We start from the raw sequence: 20,680 nt of genomic DNA on the forward strand, positions 1-20,680 counted from the left end.
AATTATCTAACTTCTCTAAGTTTCAGTATCCTTACAAAGAAAATAAAACTTTTATTTGATAATCTTTAAATTCTTCTTCAAATGTAAAATTATAGGTTCTAGAAAAAAATCACATAAAAATGTAATTGATGACATGAACTTCACATTCATACACAAAGATCTCGTACGCTAATTTCCCATTTCATACCAATTTCCTAGTGGTAATAACAGAAATATTAAATGAACATAATAAGCAAAATTCTTCCATATATTTTTACCAGAAATTTATCAGATAAAATTTCCTCCTTTGAACATATTTGATATTAAGGTTAAAAATGACAATTATTTTTACATGAAACTACAAAAACATTTCTACATAAGGTAACATATACCTACTCAAATAGAAAACAAACTAAAATATTAATGATCATACTATAGTAAAATAGCTACAAAAATCTATATCAAAACTTAAGAACTAATTGTCTTCAAAAGTAAATGAGCCTGACCAGGTGGTGGCGCAGTGGATAGAGCGTCGGACTGGGATGCGGAAGTACCCAGGTTCGAGACCCCGAGGTCGCCAGCTTGAGCGCGGGCTCATCTGGCTTGAATAAAGAGCTCTCCAGCTTGGACCCAAGGTCGCTGGCTCCAGCAGGGGGTTACTCAGTCTGCTGAAGGCCCGCAGTCAAGGCACATGTGAGAAAGCAATCAATGAACAACTAAGAAAGTCGCAATGCGCAACGAGAAACTGATGATTGATGCTTCTCATCTCTCTCTGTTCCTGTCTGTCTGTCCCTGTCTATCTCTGCCTCTATAAACAAAAATAAATAAATAAATAAATTTTAAAAATTATTTAAAAAAAAAGTAAATGAGACACATTTACCCTATCTATAGATGCATTAAAATTAGACTATATAAGAGGCAAAATTAATACTGATTATACCGTGTTTAATAGAAAACATATATTCGAGTGTTAAAATGTTTTGTAGCGCTTTCCTATAAAATTCAAAAGAAAATAAAGTCAAATAATAACAGTAATAGTTGAGATTGCTTTGTCAACACTATTGACAAATACTTCCACTAAGTTACCCTACAAGTAAGAAAGACCATGCCTTATTCTTCCAGCTGTTCTAGCACTCAGCACTTAAGAGGAGGTATTTAATAGGTATTTAAAGAATTAGTCATTGTTTTAGAAATTTACCATAAGACCAAGAGTTTATTGTCAGGTGCTCTATCTTGGATTTTTAAAAATCTCATATGGTAAAAATTGTAACAAAATAAATGCCTTGTTTATACAAAAATGAAGTGACTGTTTGAAATACCACCTGTTCTTTTACAGAAAGGATATTATCTTATATAAGCCACTTCTCAAAGTACAGAATTCAACTTCTACAGGTCTTACAACCTCCGTATTTCCCCATGTATAAGACGCACCCTTTTCCAAAAAATTTGGAGTCTAAAAACTGGGTGAGTCTTATAGTTATTTTTACTTGCATTTCCCGCCTTTTGCACTTGTTTTTGCGCTCATTGCTGAAGACAGTGATTCATCAGACACAGATGAGGACAAGCTAATGGATAGGAGTTTTAACAGTGATGAGGAGCTGTATGAATTTTATGATGAATAAAATTTGAGTTCAATAACTTTATGTAATACTTTTTTTTTCTTCAAATTTCGGGCCCCAAATTTAAGGTGCATCTTATACATGGGGAAATACGGTACTTGGTATATCTTTTCTGTAGAAAAATTAACAAGAAAAGGAAAAAACCTATTTAGAATACAAATCTCCTCATGGAAAGAATAAATATAGTTCAACTGTAAACACAGAACCTTCCCCACCCCGGTTGGCTCAGTCAGACAAGAATACTGTCCCACGACGACAAGGTTGCAGGTTCGATCCCTTGAATGTTTGACCATGTGGAACAGCAAATGAATGTTCCCCTTCCCCCTCCCCTCTCTGTCTCTGAGGGGAAAAAAAAATTAAGCCCTGGCGGAAAGTTCAGTTGGTTGGAGCATGCTCCTGGTAGCCAGTTCAATCCCCCGTCAGGACACATACAGCAGTAGCTCTAAATTTCTCTCTCTCTCTCTCCCTGGCTCCCCCACTTGCAACCAAAGAAGTAAACACAGTAGTACCTACATAACTCAAAAGAGGTTTCCTGAAGAGATTTTTTTTTTTTTTTTTTTTTTGTTTTTTTTTTTAGAGAGAGAGTCAGAGATAGAGACAGGGACAGACAGGAACGGAGAGATGAGAAGCATCAATCATTAGTTTTTCATTGCGCATTGCAACACTTTAGTTGTTCATTGATTGCTTTCTCATATGTGCCTTGACCACAGGCCTTCAGCAGACTGAATAACCCCTTGCTCGAGCCAGCGACCTTGGGTCCAAGCTGGTGAGCTTTTGCTCAAGCCAGATGAGCCCGTGCTCAAGCTGGCGACCTCGGGGTCTCGAACCTGGGTCCTCTGCATCCCAGTTTCATGCTCTATCCACTGCGCCACCACTTGGTCAGGCTGAAGAGATTTTTAAAAGTTCAGTAAGTCCTGCCCTGGCCAGGTAGCTCAGTTGGTTAGAACACTGTCCTAATACGCAAAGGTTGCGGGTTCCATCCCTAGTCAAGGCACATACAAAACATATCCATGTTTCTGTCTCTCTCCCTTCTTCTCTCTCTGAAATCAATTTTTTTTAAATTAAGTAAGTCCTAATTACAAGTTCCACAATCAACTAAATTTCAATAAAGTGGGCTTGATCAAAACATGCAATTTGTAAAGAATGACTTTGTAAAAAAATTAATTTTTACTAATAAATGGCTTCAATAAAATTGCAGAATACAAAATCAACACATAAAAGCAGATGCAGTTTTTCATTAACAGTGAACAATCCAAAAAAGAAAATTAAGAGAACAATTCCATTTGCAATAGCATCAAAAATAGTAAAATATGCCTGACCTGTGGTGGTACAGTGGATAAGGGGTTGATCTGGAATGCTGAGGTCACCGGTTCAAGACCCTGGGCTTGCCCAATCAAGGCACCTATGAGAAGCACAACTACAAGTTGATGCTTCCTGCCTCTCCTTCCCTCCACCTTTCTCTCTCTTTCCTCTCTCTAAAATCAATAAATAAAATATTTTAAAATTAATAATAATAACCTGACCAGGCACTGGGGCACTGAATAGAGCAGGGGTCCCCAAACTGCGGCCCCCCGAGGCCATTTATCCGGTCCCCGCTGCACTTCTGGAAGAGGCACCTCTTTCATTGGTGGTCAGTGAGAGGAGCATAGTTCCCATTGAAATACTGGTCAGTTTGTTGATTTAAATTTACTTGTTATTTATTTTAAATATTGTACTTGTTCCCGTTTTGTTTTTTTACTTTAAAATAAGATATGTGCAGTATACGTAGGGATTTGTTAATAGTTTTTTTTATAGTCCGGCCCTCCAACGGTCTGAGGGACAGTGAACTGGCCCCCTGTGTAAAAAGTTTGGGGACCCCTGGAATAGAGCATCGGACTAGGACACGGAAGACCCAGGTTCAAAACCTCAAGGCCGACTGCTTAAGCACAGGCTCACCGGCCTGAGTGCAGGGTAGCCAGCTTGAGCGTGGGATCATAGACATGACCCCGTGGAGGCTCACTTGAGCCCAAACGTCGCTGGTTTGAAGCCCAAGGTCTCTGGCTTGAGCAAGGGGTCACTCGCTCTGCTGAGAACCTCCCCAACCCCGTCAAGGCACATATGAGAAAGCGATCGATGAACAATTGAGGTGTTGCAACGAAGAATTAATTGATGCTTATCGTCTCTCCCCTCCTGTCTGTCCCAATCCCTCTCTCTGACTCTGTCAAAATAATAATAAATAAGAACAATCTTAACTAAGGGGGTGAAAGACTGAACACTAAAAACTACAAAATTTATTTCACATTCATGATTAGAGCACTCAAACATTTAAAAATTGTAAGGCTTCAGAGAATTCCTCAAATAGCCATTAATTCTCACTAACTAATCCCCCTCTTGGAACATCTTACAGAATTAAGAGAAACAATAACAGAAATTTTTTGAAATTGAAAAATTATCCCTAATCCTACCATCCCAATATAGTTTTTTTCACTTTTACATATTACTTTTGAGTTTTCACATAATTATTGCTATAGTTTAACTAATCGACCAGAATTTTTTTCCTCTGTGGCCTGTATAAGCTATTTTGCATATTTTAGATAACATTCAAACTTATGATTTCAATAGTAGCATAATACTTATTAGTGCTGGTGTACCTTTAGTTATATCTAAAATGAGCAAGCTAAAAAATATAATAATAAAGAAAATAAAATGAGCAAGCTGTCATCACAAAAATGTAACATAAAACTTTCTTTTATGTATTACTATTTATTGCCTTATTGATTTCCAAAAGAGAGTATTACCAATTTCACTTGCAACCCACAATTAACCGTTTGCACTAAAATATCTTCAGCACTGGAAATCAGTGTTTTTTAGTTACATAGTAACACTTCTTGAAAATGTGCAGAATTCATTTTAAACTGCATTTCTCCCATTATGTCTGTTACTAGGTGGTTTTTAATTAAAATTCAGCCAGGATTCCCAGCAAGAGGCAAGTTTTAGAGAAATACCGGATGAGAAAATTCCTAAAGCTCTTTGAATTTAAAACAATTTTCTGGCTATGGCTAGATAGCTCAGTTGGTTAGAGCATCATCCCAATATACAAAGGTTGTGAGTTAGATCCCAGTCAGGGTATATACAGAACAGATCACCGTTTCTGTCTCGCTCCCTTCCTCTCTCTTTCAAATTAATTTAAAAAAAATGAATACAGGAGAAGTTTAAATGTGATCTCAGTGAGCCCTGGCCAGGTAGTTCAGTTGGTTAGAACATTACCCCAATATGCCAAGGTTGCACTTTCATTCCTGGTCAGGGCACATATAGGAATCACCAGTGAATGTATGGATAAGTGAAGTAACAAATAGCTCTCTCTAAAAAAATCAGTAAAGTAAATAAAAATAAAATTAATGTGATCTCAGTAAAACATGTCATAATTTCCCAAGTACACCACAGTAAACTATTACTTTCTTGAAAAGTTTTTTGTCTTCTCCTATGTACAACATTTCACTTTTTTCCCCAAAGGTTATTTATTATCTGTCAGAATATAAATCACTAGGAGTAGGGACTGCTTGAATTATTTTTTCCTCCCCTAAACTAGATCAAACATAAACATATCCCAATGCCTTTTGTATTCAAAGTAAATACTCTTTTTAATAATCATAATACAGGCAAGTATATCTGAATGAGCCAAACCAGAGTACCATGGACTATGATCTAAGGCTCAATCAACATTTACTGAAGCTATGCCAGTCCAGATTATTGGTGGTTGCATATTAGACAGAACTAAAAACAATGGTTTAAAATGTGACATCTAGCTAAACCCAAATTGATAATAAGAAATGTGAAATGCTTTGAGTCAAGGACGGCTTTAAAAATTGAAGGGGACGTCCTGTTCTTCTGCAGCTAATCCAAAACTTCTTGTAGTCCTTTCTTTTACAAAGAGTAAACACTTAGAAGAAAAAAAATGTTTCTTTAGCTAAAAGAAAGCACTAAGTTTCTGCTGACCAGTGGTAGCACAGTGAATTGAGCATCAGCCCAGGACACTGAGGGCCCCAATTGGAATCTCTCAGGTCACCGGCTAGAGCACAGGCTCAACAGCTTGAGCACTGGTCTTGCCAGCTTGAGTGCAGGGTCACCGGCATGAACACCAAAGGGGTCACCAGCTAGAGTGCTGGATCATCAACATGATCCCAAAGTCACTCACTAGAGGCCAAAAGTCTCTGGCTAGAAACTCAGAGGTCACCACCGCCTTGAGCCCAAGGCAGCTGACTCAGCTTGAGCTCCTTGGTCTAGGGCCCAGGCGTCCCCAAACTACGGCCCGCGGGCCGCATGCAGCCCCCTGAGGCCATTTATCCGGCCCCCCACTGCACTTCCGGAAGGGCCACTTCTTTCATTGGTGGTGAGAGGAGCACTGTATGTGGTGGCCCTCCAACGGTCTGAGGGACAGGGATCTGGCCCTCTGTGTAAAAAGTTTGGGGACCCCTGGCTAGGCACATATGAGAAGCAATCAATTAACAACTAAAGTGAAGCAATTACAATTCGATGCTTCTCATCTCTCTCCTCCCTGCCCTTCCTGTCATTCCCAAAAATGTTTCTAATTTAATCAAATAGTTGCTCAGAGAAAGAAAAGGCAGTTTTAAAATGTATTTTGTTAGTGCGCTTAATACTCATATTTCAAAGGAAAATTTAGAAATAGAAATGTACCTGAAAATGGCAGGGTTGCAGACATGCTTTGGGTCCAGTGCTTCTCCCTGTATAAATTCATAGCAGAGTCCATTATTGAAGGTACAGTAGAGTTGTGGTGCACAGCCGTGAGCCTGTAACACTCGGAAACTCTTCACTTCCTCATCTCGATCGACTAACAACTCAGTCTTATTGCCATAAATTCGCACCAGGACTACATCCTCCATTGTATTACCCACGTAACAGCCAATAAGTTTATTTGTGATTCCATCTGTGAAGAGCTGTCCAAAAAAAAAAATAGGGGAGAAAAGCAATTATATACTTTCAAGGGAATGAATAAGACATAACATGAAAATAATTAAATACTAATAAAAAGAAATTATCTACTTTTTAACATAAAAGAACTTTTGAATACAATTTTCTTTACATGTCTATAATTATAATTCTAGATTTAAACAAACAATTCTATTGTTTAATCTTGCCCTTAATTTCTATAACACTGTCTTTCTTGATTCAAAAGTGTTATTCAATGACCAGTATTTCTAAACAACTTTTTGATAGCTATTATCTTGTACTATAATCACTGCAAATGAATGTCTGTGTATGTGTTCTATACTCTCTCTCTCTCCCTCTCTCTCCCCTATGTCTGAGTGGAAAGTCTCTGAAGACAGCGACACTGCCCTCTCCCTAGCGTGTATATGATGTAAAAAGTCTTTTATAATGTTCATGACTTTAAACACACAAATATTTACATTATGATAAATCTCCAACTTATAAAAAGTTGAAAATGTTTATTTTAAAGGTTACTTAACATGCATTGGAACATGTTTAAGTATTCAGGTTATAATAATTTAAACTGAAATGCAACAGCAACAAAAAGAAGCACAACCATAACTAGAGAAAACAGCTGAGTAGAGATTTCTACAACATTTTCTAAAAGGGACTATTCAAAAGCAGTAAGTCAAGTACTTCAAGTCCTTTTTTTTTTAGATCTGAGCATAAACGGAACAAAAACTGAATGGATGATTACCAATATTAGTCCTCTTTCATTTGACATGGAAAATTATTCTTCTATTTATCCTATTATAATTCAGAGCTTTTGGAGGGCCTCAGGTGAATAAAAGCATAAGAAGTAAAAGTGGAAGTAAAAATTAAGGACATAGTTTTCTAAGACAACTGGAAAAAAACAGGATAAGTTTTAAATGTATATATGTAACTAACACCTAAGAAAGAGGGTAAAAGTTCCTATTTTAGTAAGATCATTGTAGCTTGACCAGGCGGTGGCGCAGTGGATAGAGCATCGAACTGGGATGCAGAGGACCCAGGCTCGAAACTCCAATGTTGCTGGCTTGAGCGTGGGTTCACGAGCCTGAGTGCAGGGTAACTGGCTTGAGTGTGGGATCACAGACATGACCCCATGGTCGCTGGCTTGAGCCCAAGGTCACTGGCTTGAGCAAGGGGTCACTCGCTCTGCTGTAGCCCCCCCCCCCAATCAAGGCACATATAAGAAAGCAATCAATGAACAACTAAGGTGCCGCAATGAAGAACTGATGCTTGTCATCTCTCTCCCTTCCAGTCAGTCTGTCTCTATCGGTCCCTATCTGTCTCTCTGTCTCTTTCTCACTTAAAAAAATTGTTGTAATAATAAACAGCTTTATGAATAAACGAGATGTTCAAATGAAACTCTAAAGGTTTACAAAAGTTAATAAACATCTGAAAAGTTTTTATGTGGTTTTTAATATAAGGCTTGACTATTATTCTTATTCACCTAGTGTAGGTCAACTGCATGAGCTAATATAGAGACTTATTTTGAATCTATTTTTAGGTATACATAGACATAAAATATCGCTCTCCACCTAGATTTCAAAAAGATTGTATGTAGGAAGGCAATGACATGAAGCATAGGCACTGAAACTAAATGTTAATCATTTTATTAAAAGGTTGAAAGTATGTTGTTTCTTATAACAATGCTGTATCAATTCACATGTTATTCTTGAACTTCTTGAGTTGCCATGTAGAGATAAAATATACTGCTCACAAAAAATTAGAGAATCAGGGAACATGCAGATACTCCAAAACTTTAAGCCTTTAATATAGTGCATTTTCACCAATGAAATAAAAGTTGGTTTTGCATCTCATTTGCATGATCAAACAACTTTCTTTGACTTGTAGTATGCTTTTCTGATGTTCTTGTTTAATAATAAAAAAATCAAGTGTTTTTTATCGCTTCATATTAATTTTGAAATATCTCCTAATTTTTGTGAGCAGTATATTTCAATTACTGTAATAAAGACTGAGATACATTCTGAAATCCTTATAATAAATAACACTCTATACTCCTCAAATGCTCGGACTTGAATCTATGGTTTTCAATATCCTCATATCAAATTGCAGGTAATTAATAAACACTAGAGCTCATATAGCTACCAATATTAATGTCTTCTTGATCTAATTTAAAATAAATGCATTATCTCACTCATGCCTATAATAATTAATTATACATTATATTGTATATTTACATATACATACAAAAACATACATATAAAGACATATGCACTTAAAAGGGCTTAGAGATAGTTAAGATTACTGAATACAGATTAACCTCTATTATAAACATATGTAAGGATGGAATAAAATCACAACTCCAATGACACTAACTCTAACATTCTCTATTGTACAACCACATACTTGCAGTAAAATAATAGTTACAATAAATCCCTAGGGTAAAAAAAAAAAAAGCCTAAAAGCTAGGAACCGACCTGACACACACAATGAGGCCTTGAGATTCTGATGAACATAAACAATTTCACAGAACACCAACATCAGATGAGGCCACTCTGTGATCACAATGGAAATCACTGACTTTAAAGGTGTATGGATAATGTGCTTTGACCCTGGTTGGTTCGCACATCATATATAACCCTGCAAGTAATTCAAAGTGCTACAACTTCCCAAATGTACAATTAAAATATACTTACTACATCATACACTAGATATCTATACTATCCTAGAAATACAATATTCTACCTCAATGGAGACAAGACAAAACTAATACAAATTTCAAAGGATGAGCTAGAGAAAGGCTGCTTGAGCTGGAATTCTAGCTATGTATCTATAAACTGAGTATCCTTAAGTAAGTTGCTTAGCCTCTACGTACTTCATTATCCTCATGTATACCAGCATATTAGAATCAACTTTATAGCACTGTTATGAAGATTAATGAACGTACACAAAACACTTGGTGCCTGGCACACACTAAGCTCTTAACAAGTACGTAGATAACGATGTATTTAAATTTTAACACAAGACAACAATATAATTCATAGTGAAATCACACAACAGTTAATTATGACACAAAATCTATCTATGTTACATTTATAGATCAGACCTAGATTCTATGCTGCACTATCTCACCTAACAAATCTTAAAAGCAACATCCCCAATATTCAAACTATTCCCAAGTAACAAGGAAATCTATCCAGTGTCTAACAACGTAAAATTCACAATCTGACATCCAATGAAAGATTTTCAGGCATACAAGAGGCAGAAAAATACAATCCATAATGGGGGTGGGGGGAAGAATCAACTTAAAACCAACCAAAACTGACTGACACAACTGTTAGAATTTAGCAGATGTTAAAACTATAGTCCAAAAAAAGTAAGCAGACATTTTAAAGATAGAAAAAACATCCAAAACTAAGTTTTCAAGACATCTGAGGTAAAAAATACACTAGATGGGATTTTAACAGATCAGGTATTGTCCCCCCCCAAAGACACAGCAATAGAAACTATCCAAAATTAAACACACAGAAGAAGAAAAAAAACAATAGACAGAGATGGAGAGAGATAGCAAGAGAGAAAAAGCGGAGTATCTGTGAGCTGAAAGACTGAAGTGCCTATAAAATTAGAATCCCCAAAGAGAAGAAAAAACTTAAAAAAAATGATAGTCAATACCTGACCAGTGGTGGCACAGTGGATAAAGGATAGACCTGGGACACTGAGGTCCCAGGGTCAATCCCCAAGGAAGAAGCCACCTTGAGCGCAGGCTCACCAGCTTAAGTGTGGAATCGGGTGATGGCTTGAGCGTGGGATCATAAACACGATCCCATTGTCATTGGCTTGAGACCAAAAATCATTGGCTTGAAGCCCAATGTCACTGGCTTGAAAAAGGGATCACTGGCTAGGCTGAAACCTCCCCCCCCCCCCCAGTCAAGGCACGTATGAGAAGTAATCAATGCTCTGGATGGCTGGTTCAGTGGATAGAGCATCAGCCTGGTTTATGGATGTCCCAGGTTCAATTCCAGTCAGGGCACACAAGAGAAGCGACCATCTGCTTCTATCCCCCTCCTTTATCCCCTCTTCTCCATCTTTCCCTCCTACAGCCAGCCAGAGGATCAAATGGTTTGAGCATTGGCTCCAGTGGCCTGGGCACCAAGGATGGCTTGGTTAGTCCAAGCATGTGGGCCTCATGCGCTAAAAATAGCTGAATTGATTCCAGAGTTGGCCCCAGACGGGGGATGCCAGGTGGATCCTGGTAGGGGAGCATGCAGAAGTCTATCTCCCCTCCTCTCACTTAAAGAAGAAAAGAGAGAGAAGCAATCAATGAACAACAACAGTGCTGCAACTACAAGTTGATGTTTCTTTCTCCTCTCTCTCTCTGCCTATCTGTATCTTTGCTAAAAAAAAAAAAAGTCAAAAGTTTTCCAAATTTCATAAAAACTATCGCAAGAAACTCCACAAAGTCTAAGCTCAAGAAATATGAAGAAAACTATACCAAGGCATAACCAAATGGGATTTTACTCCAGAATGCAAAACAAAGGTTTTTAACATTCAAATAAATGTCAATGTAATTCAGCTCAATAGAAAAATCATGCAATTATTAGAAGATGCAGAAAAAGTGGTTGATAAAATTTAACACTCATTCATCATTAAAATACTCAGCAAAGAAAAAAAACTTTGTTAATCTGAGAGCATATCCAAAGAAATCCTACAATGAACATCATACCTAATAATTAATTATTGAAAATGTTCTGAGTTTGGGAGACAGAATACCCACTATCACCTTCTATTTCAATATTGTGCTTGGTGTCCTAGCCAGTACAGTAAGACCAACAATAACCACAACAAAAGGAACTAGGAAAAACTAATTATTTGCAGATACAGCAAAAATGAAAAAGAAAAACAAAATTGAAATAAAAAACATTAGTGTGAATAATCAACATACAACAATCAGTTAAACTGCTGTATACTAACAAGTCATTTTTTTAAAGATTTTTCTTTATTGATTTTAGGCAGACGAAAGAGAGAAAGTGAAAGAAAGGCAGTGTAGGAGAAACAGAAATGACGTTTCTCTTCTGTGCCTTGACGGGGCAAGCCCACAGTCTAGAACCAGGAACCTTAGTGCTCCAGGTTGAGGCTTTACCCACTGCATCACCAAAGGTCAAGCCAAGCCATTCTTTTAAATCAGGGGTCCCCAAACTTTTTACACAGGGGGCCAGTTCACTGTCCCTCAGACCGTTGGAGGGCCAGACTATAAAAAAAACTATGAACAAATCCCTATGCACACTGCACATATCTTATTTTAAAGTAAAAAAAACAAAACGGGAACAAATACAATATTTAAAATAAAGAACAAGTAAATTTAAATCAAGAAACTGACCAGTATTTCAATGGGAACTATGGGCCTGCTTTTGGCTAATGAGATGGTCAATGTGCTCCTTTCATTGACCACCAATGAAAGAGGTGCCCCTTCCGGAAGTGCAGCGGAGGCGTAGTTTGGGGACCCTTGTTTTAAATGATATCCTTTCACCAGAGCCAAGCCATATAATTTCCTTACATTAATATCAAAAAGCATAAAATTCCAAGGGGGAAAAAATCAGATGAAATGTGCAAAATCTCTATAATGAAAACTTCAAAAGTCTGAGAGATTAAAGACATAAATAAATGGGATGTACCACTTTATGGATTATAAGACTCTATTGTTATTGAATTCACTTCTCCAAGATCTATTAATTCCACAAAATCAAAATCCCACCCAGTTCCTTTTGTGAAAATTAAAAAGCTGAATTTACAATTCATATGGCAATTTAAAAAGCCAAGAGTATTCAAGTCAATCATAAAGAACAAAGCTAGATTCCGACACCAAGGGTATAGTAACTGTATCAGATACTAAGACCTACAGAACTTAAGAGTAATCAAGAACAGTGTAGCAATGATGCAGTAATAGACAAGACAGACCAAGGTTAACATAATAAATTCATAATCAGAACACTGCAACCTCATTTCTTAAATGCTAAGATTTGAAAGTTAAAATTACTCCTTGATCCATGGGCTACAGAATGGGTGTTGTTAGCAGGCATGAAAACAACATTAATCTCACTATACATCTCTTGGGTGGCCAAGAGTATTATCAATAAGCAGTGATATTTTGAAAGAATCTTTTTTTTATTTCTGGAGCAATTCTCAACAGTGGGCTTCAAAATTCAGGAAATTGTGTTGTAAATATACGTGCTGTCATGCAGACTTTGTTTTTCCTTTTACAGAGTACTCCCTACCGCGCAACCAAACAGCGCTGCGATTGGCCCACCATGAAAGCTGGACCGCCCACTAGTGGGCGGTAGGGACCAGGTTGACCAGCACTGCAAAAGTGGGCGGTTTTTATAAAAAGTTTGACGACCCCTTCGCTCCATAAAATGCACCTGACCATAAGGCACACCTAGGGTTTTGAGGAAAATAAGAAAAAAAATATTCTGAACCAAATGCTGTGTTAAAATATTTAATAAAATACCGTATCTTTCGCTCCATAAAATGCACGGGCATTTTCCCCTCCACTTTGGGGGGGGGGGGGAGTGCGCTTATGGAGTAAAAAACACAGTAATTCTTAAGGGATCTAAGATTTTCAGAATGGTAAATGAGCCCTGACTTCAACTAAAAGTTACCAGCTGCATTTGCCCCTAGTAAGAAAATCAGACTGCCTATTCAAGCTTTGAACCCAGGTACTGACTTCTACTTTTGTAGCTACAAAAGTCTTCGATGGCACCTTCTTCTAATAGAAAGCTGTTTCATCTACTTTGAAAAGGTGCTGTTTAGGGCAGCCACCTTCATTAATTACTTAGCTAAATCCTCTTACATCAGCACTTACTTGCTACTTCACCATGCACTTTTATGTTATGGAGATAACTTCTTTCCTTAAACCTCATGGAACAAATTCTGCTAGCTTCAAACTTTTCTTCAGCTTCCTCACCTCTAACAGCCTTCTCAGAATTGCAGTTAGGGCCTTGCTCTGCATTAGGCTTTGATATAAGGGATTATTGTGGCTGGTTTGATCTTCAGACCACTAAAATTTTCTCCATCTCAGCAATAAGGCTGTTTCACTTTTCTTGCAATTTGGGGAGTAGCACTTTTTTTAACTTCCCTCAAGAACTTTTCCTTTGTGTTCACAACCTGGTTAACTAGCACAAGAGGCCTACCTTTTGGCCCATCTTCCTTTTCAACCCACCTTTCTCACTTAATTCAATCATTTTTAGCTTCCCATTTAAAGTGAGGCATGTAACTCTCACTTTAACTCTCACTTTAACACTTAGGTGCCGCTGTATTAACTGGCCTAATTCAATAGGGTTGTGCCTCAGGGAAAAGTGACACCCAAGGAGAGGGAGTCAGGGAAAAGCTAGAAGGTGGAGCAATCTCAACATACACAATTAAGTTCACCATCCGATATGGGCATGGTTCATGACACCACAAAATAGTTACAATAGTAACATCAGACATCACTGGTCAGTCTGCCATAACAAATAGCATAATAACCTGAAAAAGTCTGAAATATTGCAGGAATTACCAAAATCTGACACATACATAAGGTGAGCAAATGCTGTTAGAAAAATGGCATCAATTGATTGGCCTACAGTTCAATAAAACAAAGTATATCTGTATATAAAATAAAATTTCTTAGTCTATTACATGCACTCTCAACAGAAATGGTACCATCACCAAAGGGGCAAATACTGGTTCTTAAGGGGCAAAAAAAAATCTTAGATAGTTGTTTGTTGCTATCCAAAGTTCAACGCTATCTGACAAAATCCTATTCTTTAGTATTTAATTACTCATATTACATAGAAATAAATTTAATTTTAATTAGCTTAGTTTTAACTTTGTAGAGAATAATTATAAAAAAGTTTCAGAAACAGTAGCCTACAAGAGAGATAATTCAATAAATGCTTATGTGCAGACTGATTGTCAAGTACCTTGGATGAGAAAACTTTGGCCTAGATAAATTCCAATCTCTATCCTGTTACACTATGACAAAATAAGTTAAAAACCTGGCATTGTAACTGTTTCAGGGTTATCAAGACCACCCTCAATTTTACTGGTTCGGTATCATGACCCTAGACTCACTGTAATAATGCTAAAGCATTATTTGAGGACAAGAATAAAGAGGCAGAGGATGATAAACCCTTGATGCCTTAGTGGTTGCCAAATCAACCATAGTATGAAACAGCAGGCATGTTGCCTGCTACAGGAGGTAAAGGAAATGAATGACACCAAAAAACGAGAAAGCTAACACCAGAGTTGAGTCATTTCATAATAAAGCGCAAAATATTGAAAAAGGGGTTAAATGGACGATTAGTTAGTAGTTGTTAGCCATACTAATTAGAAAAAAAAAAAAAAAAAAAGGAAAAGCCCTAGCCAGATAGCTCAGTTGCTGAGAGCACTACCCCAAAGCGTAAAGGTTATGGATTCGATCCCCAGTCAGGGCCCATACAAGAACAGCTCAATGTTCCTGTCTCCCTCGCTCTCTCCTTTCCTCTCTCACTGCAATCAATAAATAAAAATTTTTAAAAATATAAAAAGTTAAAAAAGTTTTGGGATAGATCCTAATGTTGCACTGACCCAGATTCCAGATGATCCAATCCAACATCAGGCTGTTAACCTCAGAACCACCTTCATAAAAGAGAGGTAACTGTGCTGAATCTGTTTACCAAGTGATTCAGGTAGGTGGGTGACAAAAATCAGAAACTACTTAAATACCAGGGGATATAATATGAAACTACCTCACTTTTGGATCAATGTAATCTGCCCCCCCCCCAGAAAAACAACCACTTTTACTAATATAGCTCATAAAAATTGAGCTGTGGTGGCACAGTGGATAGTGTCAATCTGTGACGCTAAGAACCCAGGTTCGAAACTCCAAGGTCGCCAGCTTGAGTGCAGGCTCATCCAGCTTGAGCACGGGCTCACCAGCTTGAGCATGGGATCATAAACATGACCCCAAGGTCACTGGTTTGAGCAAGGGGGTCACTAGCTCAGCTAGAGCCCCCCCCCCCATCAAGGCACAGATGAGAAAGCAATCAATGAACTAAACTGACACAAGTTGATGCTTCTCATCTCTCTCCCTTCCTGTCTTTCTCTTCTCTCTCTCTCTCTCTCTCTCTCTCTCTCTCTCTCACACACACACACACACACACACACACACACACACACAAAGAATTGTTAAACTATAAGCAGTCTCTGGTCTGAAGACCATGGCATGGTTTGGGTTAACACAGGACCCACAGCTCACTCATTAGTGAAACAAACCCAAACACAGAACAACTTAATCCCAACAAGACTGCTAGAATGGTACAATAAATAAAAGCTAGAAAGTCTATTTATTCTGAGGGAAACTGTCCTGCCCTTTCTTTACATATTAAGTGGAATATCCCAGATAAAGTGAAGTATCCAAACGCAGACCATACCAAACATGTATATATAGTGACCAGGATATTCAACCATTTAATATGCCCTGCTCCCAGATCCTAGTGAATACTGTAATAAAGGTGGCTCCTTCTACATGGGTCCCCATGTAATCTTACTGTACCAACAAATACAGGACATGCTGTATTTAATTTGCTGTCTCAAGCTTCCTTTTATGGATCTTAGGGACTATATGAAGAAAATTAGAACTGTTCAAAAGAAAGCAGAAAAGAAGGGAAACAGCCAATCTATTTGTCCCAACAGAGTAGAAGTTTTCAGTGGCTGTTGAAAACTGAAGAAATAAAGCAGACATTGATAGGTCTGAAGTATCAATATAAGTTTAAATGGAACATTATCAGAGATTGGGTGCAATCATTACTGGTCTTGCAGCATCGAAGCGCCCCAAACAAACCCAAAGCAAGGAAGCAGCGTTTTAATATGTGCCCTGGTAAATCCATAATTTACCTTTTTTTTAGAAGTTCAAAAGAAACTGTCCACAGAATTACCTGTGGGGTGAATGACTTGGAGTGAAGAAAGTAAGACTTCCTTTATATCCTTGTATTTTAAATATTTTATTAAAGACATGTGTCACATATTTTTTAAACAAAGTCAACAGATTTAGATAAAATTAGCTTATTTTTCTTCTTTATATTCTTCAAAATTTTTTTTTTTTTTGTATTTTTCTGAAGCTGGAAATGGGGAGAGACAGTCAGACAGACTCCCGCATGCGCCCGACCAGGATCCACCCGGCACGCCCACCGGCCGATGCTCTGCCCACCAGGGGGCGATGCTCTGCCCCTCCGGGGCGTCGCTCTGCCGCGACCAGAGCCACTCTAGCGCCTGGGGCAGAGGCCAAGGAGCCATCCCCAGCGCCCGGGCCATCTTTGCTCCAATGGAGCCTCAGCTGCGGGAGGGGAAGAGAGAGACAGAGAGGAAGGGGGGGGGGGGGGAGTAGAGAAGCAAATGGGCGCTTCTCCTATGTGCCCTGGCCGGGAATCGAACCCGGGTCCCCTGCACGCCAGGCCAACGCTCTACCGCTGAGTCAACCAGCCAGGGCTCTTCAAAATTTTTTTAAAACTTCATTTAGCCAGACCTGTGGTGGCGCAGTGAATAAAGCATCCACCTGGAATGCTGAGGGGTCAATTTGAAACCTCGGGGTTGCCTGGTCAAGTCACAAACAGGAGTTAATGCTTTCTGCTCCTCCCCCCCTTCTCTCTCTCTCTAAAAATAAATACATAAAAAATATTTATACTTTTTTTAAAATTCCTTTAACTATAACTAAATCACATGTTAACATGATCAAACACAGTTTGCAGCTATCAAAAATTTATAGTTAATATCCTACAAGCATGGAAAAATGGCTATGAAAAACCATATGGAAAAAGCAATATAAAACTGTACCTATGGTGTCATTACAACTATGTAAAATATATACAAAAGTGGAAAATAATAAAAAAAAGTAATTTCAAAATAAAATATGGAGGGAAAATTTTTTTCTATTCAAAGTTTTAATATTGTAATACATCATTTTAAGTAAAACTAACTCATTTCACGTTCATGTAAACAGAAACTTCAACTCACATAAAAGGAAATTCATGTACTTAGTATATTATTTTCTCAGAGTATTGACTTGCAAAAAAAATAAGTAAATCTAAACATTCTATTTTGCTAACGTAAAAAATAAACTGCGCCTGACCAGGTGGTGACGCAGTAAATAGAACATCGTCCTGAGATGCTGAGGACCTAAGTTCGAAACCCCAAGGTCGCCAGTTTGAGCACAGGCTCATCGGCTTGAGCATGGGATCATAGGCATGAGCCCATGGTTGCTGGCTTGAGCCCCAGGTCACTAGCTTGAGCAAGATTGAGCCCCAAGTCACTAGCTTGAGCAAGAGGTCACTGGCTTAGCTGCATTCCCCAGTCAAGGCACATATAAGAAATCAGGCCCTGAGCAGTTGGCTCAGTGGTAGAGTGTAGAACCAACATGTGGAAGTCCCGGGTTTGATTCCTGGTCAGGGCACACAAAAGCGACCATCTGCTTCTCCACCCTTCCCCCACTCCATCCCCCCCCCCCACCTCACTCTCCCACAGCCAAGGCTCCATGGGAGCAAAGTTGGCCCTGGTGCTGAGGACGCCTCCATGGCCTCCACCTCAGAAGCTAGAATGGCTCCGGTGGAAATGGAACACCCCCCCAGATGGGCAGAACATCACCCCCTAGTGGGCATGCCGGGTGGATCCCAGTTGGTCACATGCAGGAGTCTGTCTGACTGCCTCCCCACTTCTAACTTGAAAAAAAATAAATAAATAATAATAATAAAGACATCAATGAACAACTAAAGAGTCTAAGGAGCTGAGAGGAAGAATTGACGCTTCTCATCTACCTTCCTGTCTGTCCCTCACTTATAAAAAAAAATAAAGAAAAAAGAAACTGCTATTGTGATTACCACTAGAGGGAGGGAGAAGTTAGGACTAGGAAGGAAAATGAAAATACTCTGGGTTGCTGGTAATAATTTCTTTCTTTCCCTGGGTTTGAGTTAAACAAGTATTTACGTTTCATGCATTTTTCTGAATGTTTGTTATCTCATGAATTTTAAAAGGGTGATAGAAATTTATCTATTATAACCCACTTCTTATATCAGAGTAAAACACAGTAAGTCCTTGTAAGACAAAACCATGATATATATATATATATATATATATATATATATATATATATATCCTCTGATTCTTTAGGTATAGACCTTCTATTACTTCCCTTTGTCACTAAAAAAAAAAAACCTTAAGCTTCCTTCTTCCCTCACCTTCCCTCCCACACATTTAATTTCTGAAATGTCAAATCTGTCCATTATTTCCATCTCCAAGGCCACTGTCTGGACTAACATGACAATCTCCCCTAGATTAATTCTCTCTCAAATATTTTTATTACAATATACAGAAAAATATATTTATCATCTAATTCAATACATAGATGCTTTTATATAAAACTAAAACAAGCTTCACAAAATACTTACCTTATTACTTGCAAGGCTCTAGGATCTATCCTATCACATCTCATTTTAATTCATCTCTTTAAACTGCAATGGTTTCCACCCACTAGATTGATTTAGCATCCCATAGTAACCACCAGTTTCAAAACCAATGTCCTAAGTGATCACTTATTCCCCAACTCAAAACATTTCCTTCAACCTGTGCTGCCTACACATTGTAGCCTGCCATAACTTTAAAAAGTATGATATAATGCATCTACTTAAAAATATTCAATGGCTTTCTATTATGCTCTACATAATAAAATACCTTCCCATCACTCCCTTTCTCAAAAATCAATTTAACTTCCTTTCTTGTTCACACTTCCTTCTGCCCAAAATATTCATATAGTCTAGCTTTGTGAAAATATTATTCTTTGCCAGAACTGCTTTCCCATTTCATCTGATCATAACCTTCAGGTACTTCCCTCTATGAAGCCTTTCCTCCTACATTTTCCCATGCCTACCTTCTGCTACAGTTAGTTGTACAAAGCAATGCTGCTGAAGATTAGCACTATGCCTAATAAAAAAATGTCAGAGTACTGAATTTTAAGAACTTACAATTCTTTCAGATCAAGTTTTCCACTTATTAACAGAGGGAGGAGGTTAGGATGGAAGAGTTAAGAGATGGAGGTATGTAATACAAAAATATGCTATGCATATTTTTATGTATTTAATTCTCAGGATACTATTAGTAGTAAAATAGAATTAGTACTAAAATAGTATTAGCAGTTTAGTAGTCAAGTAGTAGTACAGCAGCAAAATTCTACAATCCTATTTTCCAAGGAACACAGTAATCCCATTTCATAGATTTTTTTTTCCATTTTATGGATTTTAAATCTTGCTAAATTACAAATGACTGCAATCAGGGTTCAAAAACCATCCTTTCACATAATACTGAGGTCCTAAAGAGAGGCGAAGTGGTTTGCTTAGTCTAAGTCATATAGCTTAATGCCTGAAAATGAACTAGCCAGTTAGGCTCCTGTCTTTTTTATTTACATCTTAATAAAATACATGGCAGTGCTGGCTTCAGCAGCATATATACTAAAACTGGAACGATACGGAGATCAGCATGGCCCCTGTGCAAGCATGACATGTAAATTTATGAAGCATTCTTTATTTTTAAACAATAAATACATGGGAGCCTAGTAAACATTATCTATCTTTGATTGAAGCCTATCAAACATACATGTCTCTAATCCATAGTCAACAGTACCTTGTTATCATAAAACAGTGAAAAGCCTGACCAGGCAGTGGCGCAGTGGATAGAGCGTCAGACTGGGATGCCGAGGACCCAGGTTCGAGGCCTGAGCTCGCCAGCTTGAGCACAGGCTCATCTGGCTTAAGCAAAAATCTCACCAGCTTGGACCCAAGGTTGCTGGCTCGAGCAAGAGGTTACTTGGTCTGCTGAAGGCCCGCAGTCAAGGCACATATGAGAAATCAATCAATGATCAACTAAGGTGTTGCAACGAAAAACTGATGATTTCTCATCTCTCTCCGTTCCTGTCTGTCTGTCCCTATCCCTCTCTCTCTGTCCCTGTAAAAAAAAAACCAGTGGAAAAAAAAACAGAAAACTAGACCTAACCAATGATATTAAAAGTTATATTGAATAAAAATTATAACCCCTTATAGGTATCTACAAGACTCAATATCCCTAGAAATATTAAATCCTTCTGATAC

At 38.0% G+C, this 20,680-nt stretch overlaps 1 protein-coding gene and 1 non-coding gene across 2 annotated transcripts in view; one reads left to right on the forward strand and one right to left on the reverse strand.

The window, feature by feature from the left end:
• ETNK1 (ethanolamine kinase 1) overlaps positions 1-20,680 on the reverse strand; it is a 56,996-nt gene that overhangs the window by 31,060 nt on the left and 5,256 nt on the right. The window contains exon 2 of the mRNA XM_066354508.1: positions 6,273-6,532. Coding sequence (XP_066210605.1) covers positions 6,273-6,532 — 260 coding nt within the window. The remainder of the gene's footprint in view (positions 1-6,272; positions 6,533-20,680) is intronic.
• Positions 20,021-20,124, forward strand: LOC136390270 (U6 spliceosomal RNA). Its single transcript, XR_010748695.1, has one exon. It is a non-coding gene; the product is annotated as a U6 spliceosomal RNA (small nuclear RNA).

This window comes from Saccopteryx leptura, chromosome 1 (genome assembly GCF_036850995.1).
Source record: "Saccopteryx leptura isolate mSacLep1 chromosome 1, mSacLep1_pri_phased_curated, whole genome shotgun sequence".
Lineage (NCBI taxonomy): Eukaryota > Metazoa > Chordata > Mammalia > Chiroptera > Emballonuridae > Saccopteryx > Saccopteryx leptura.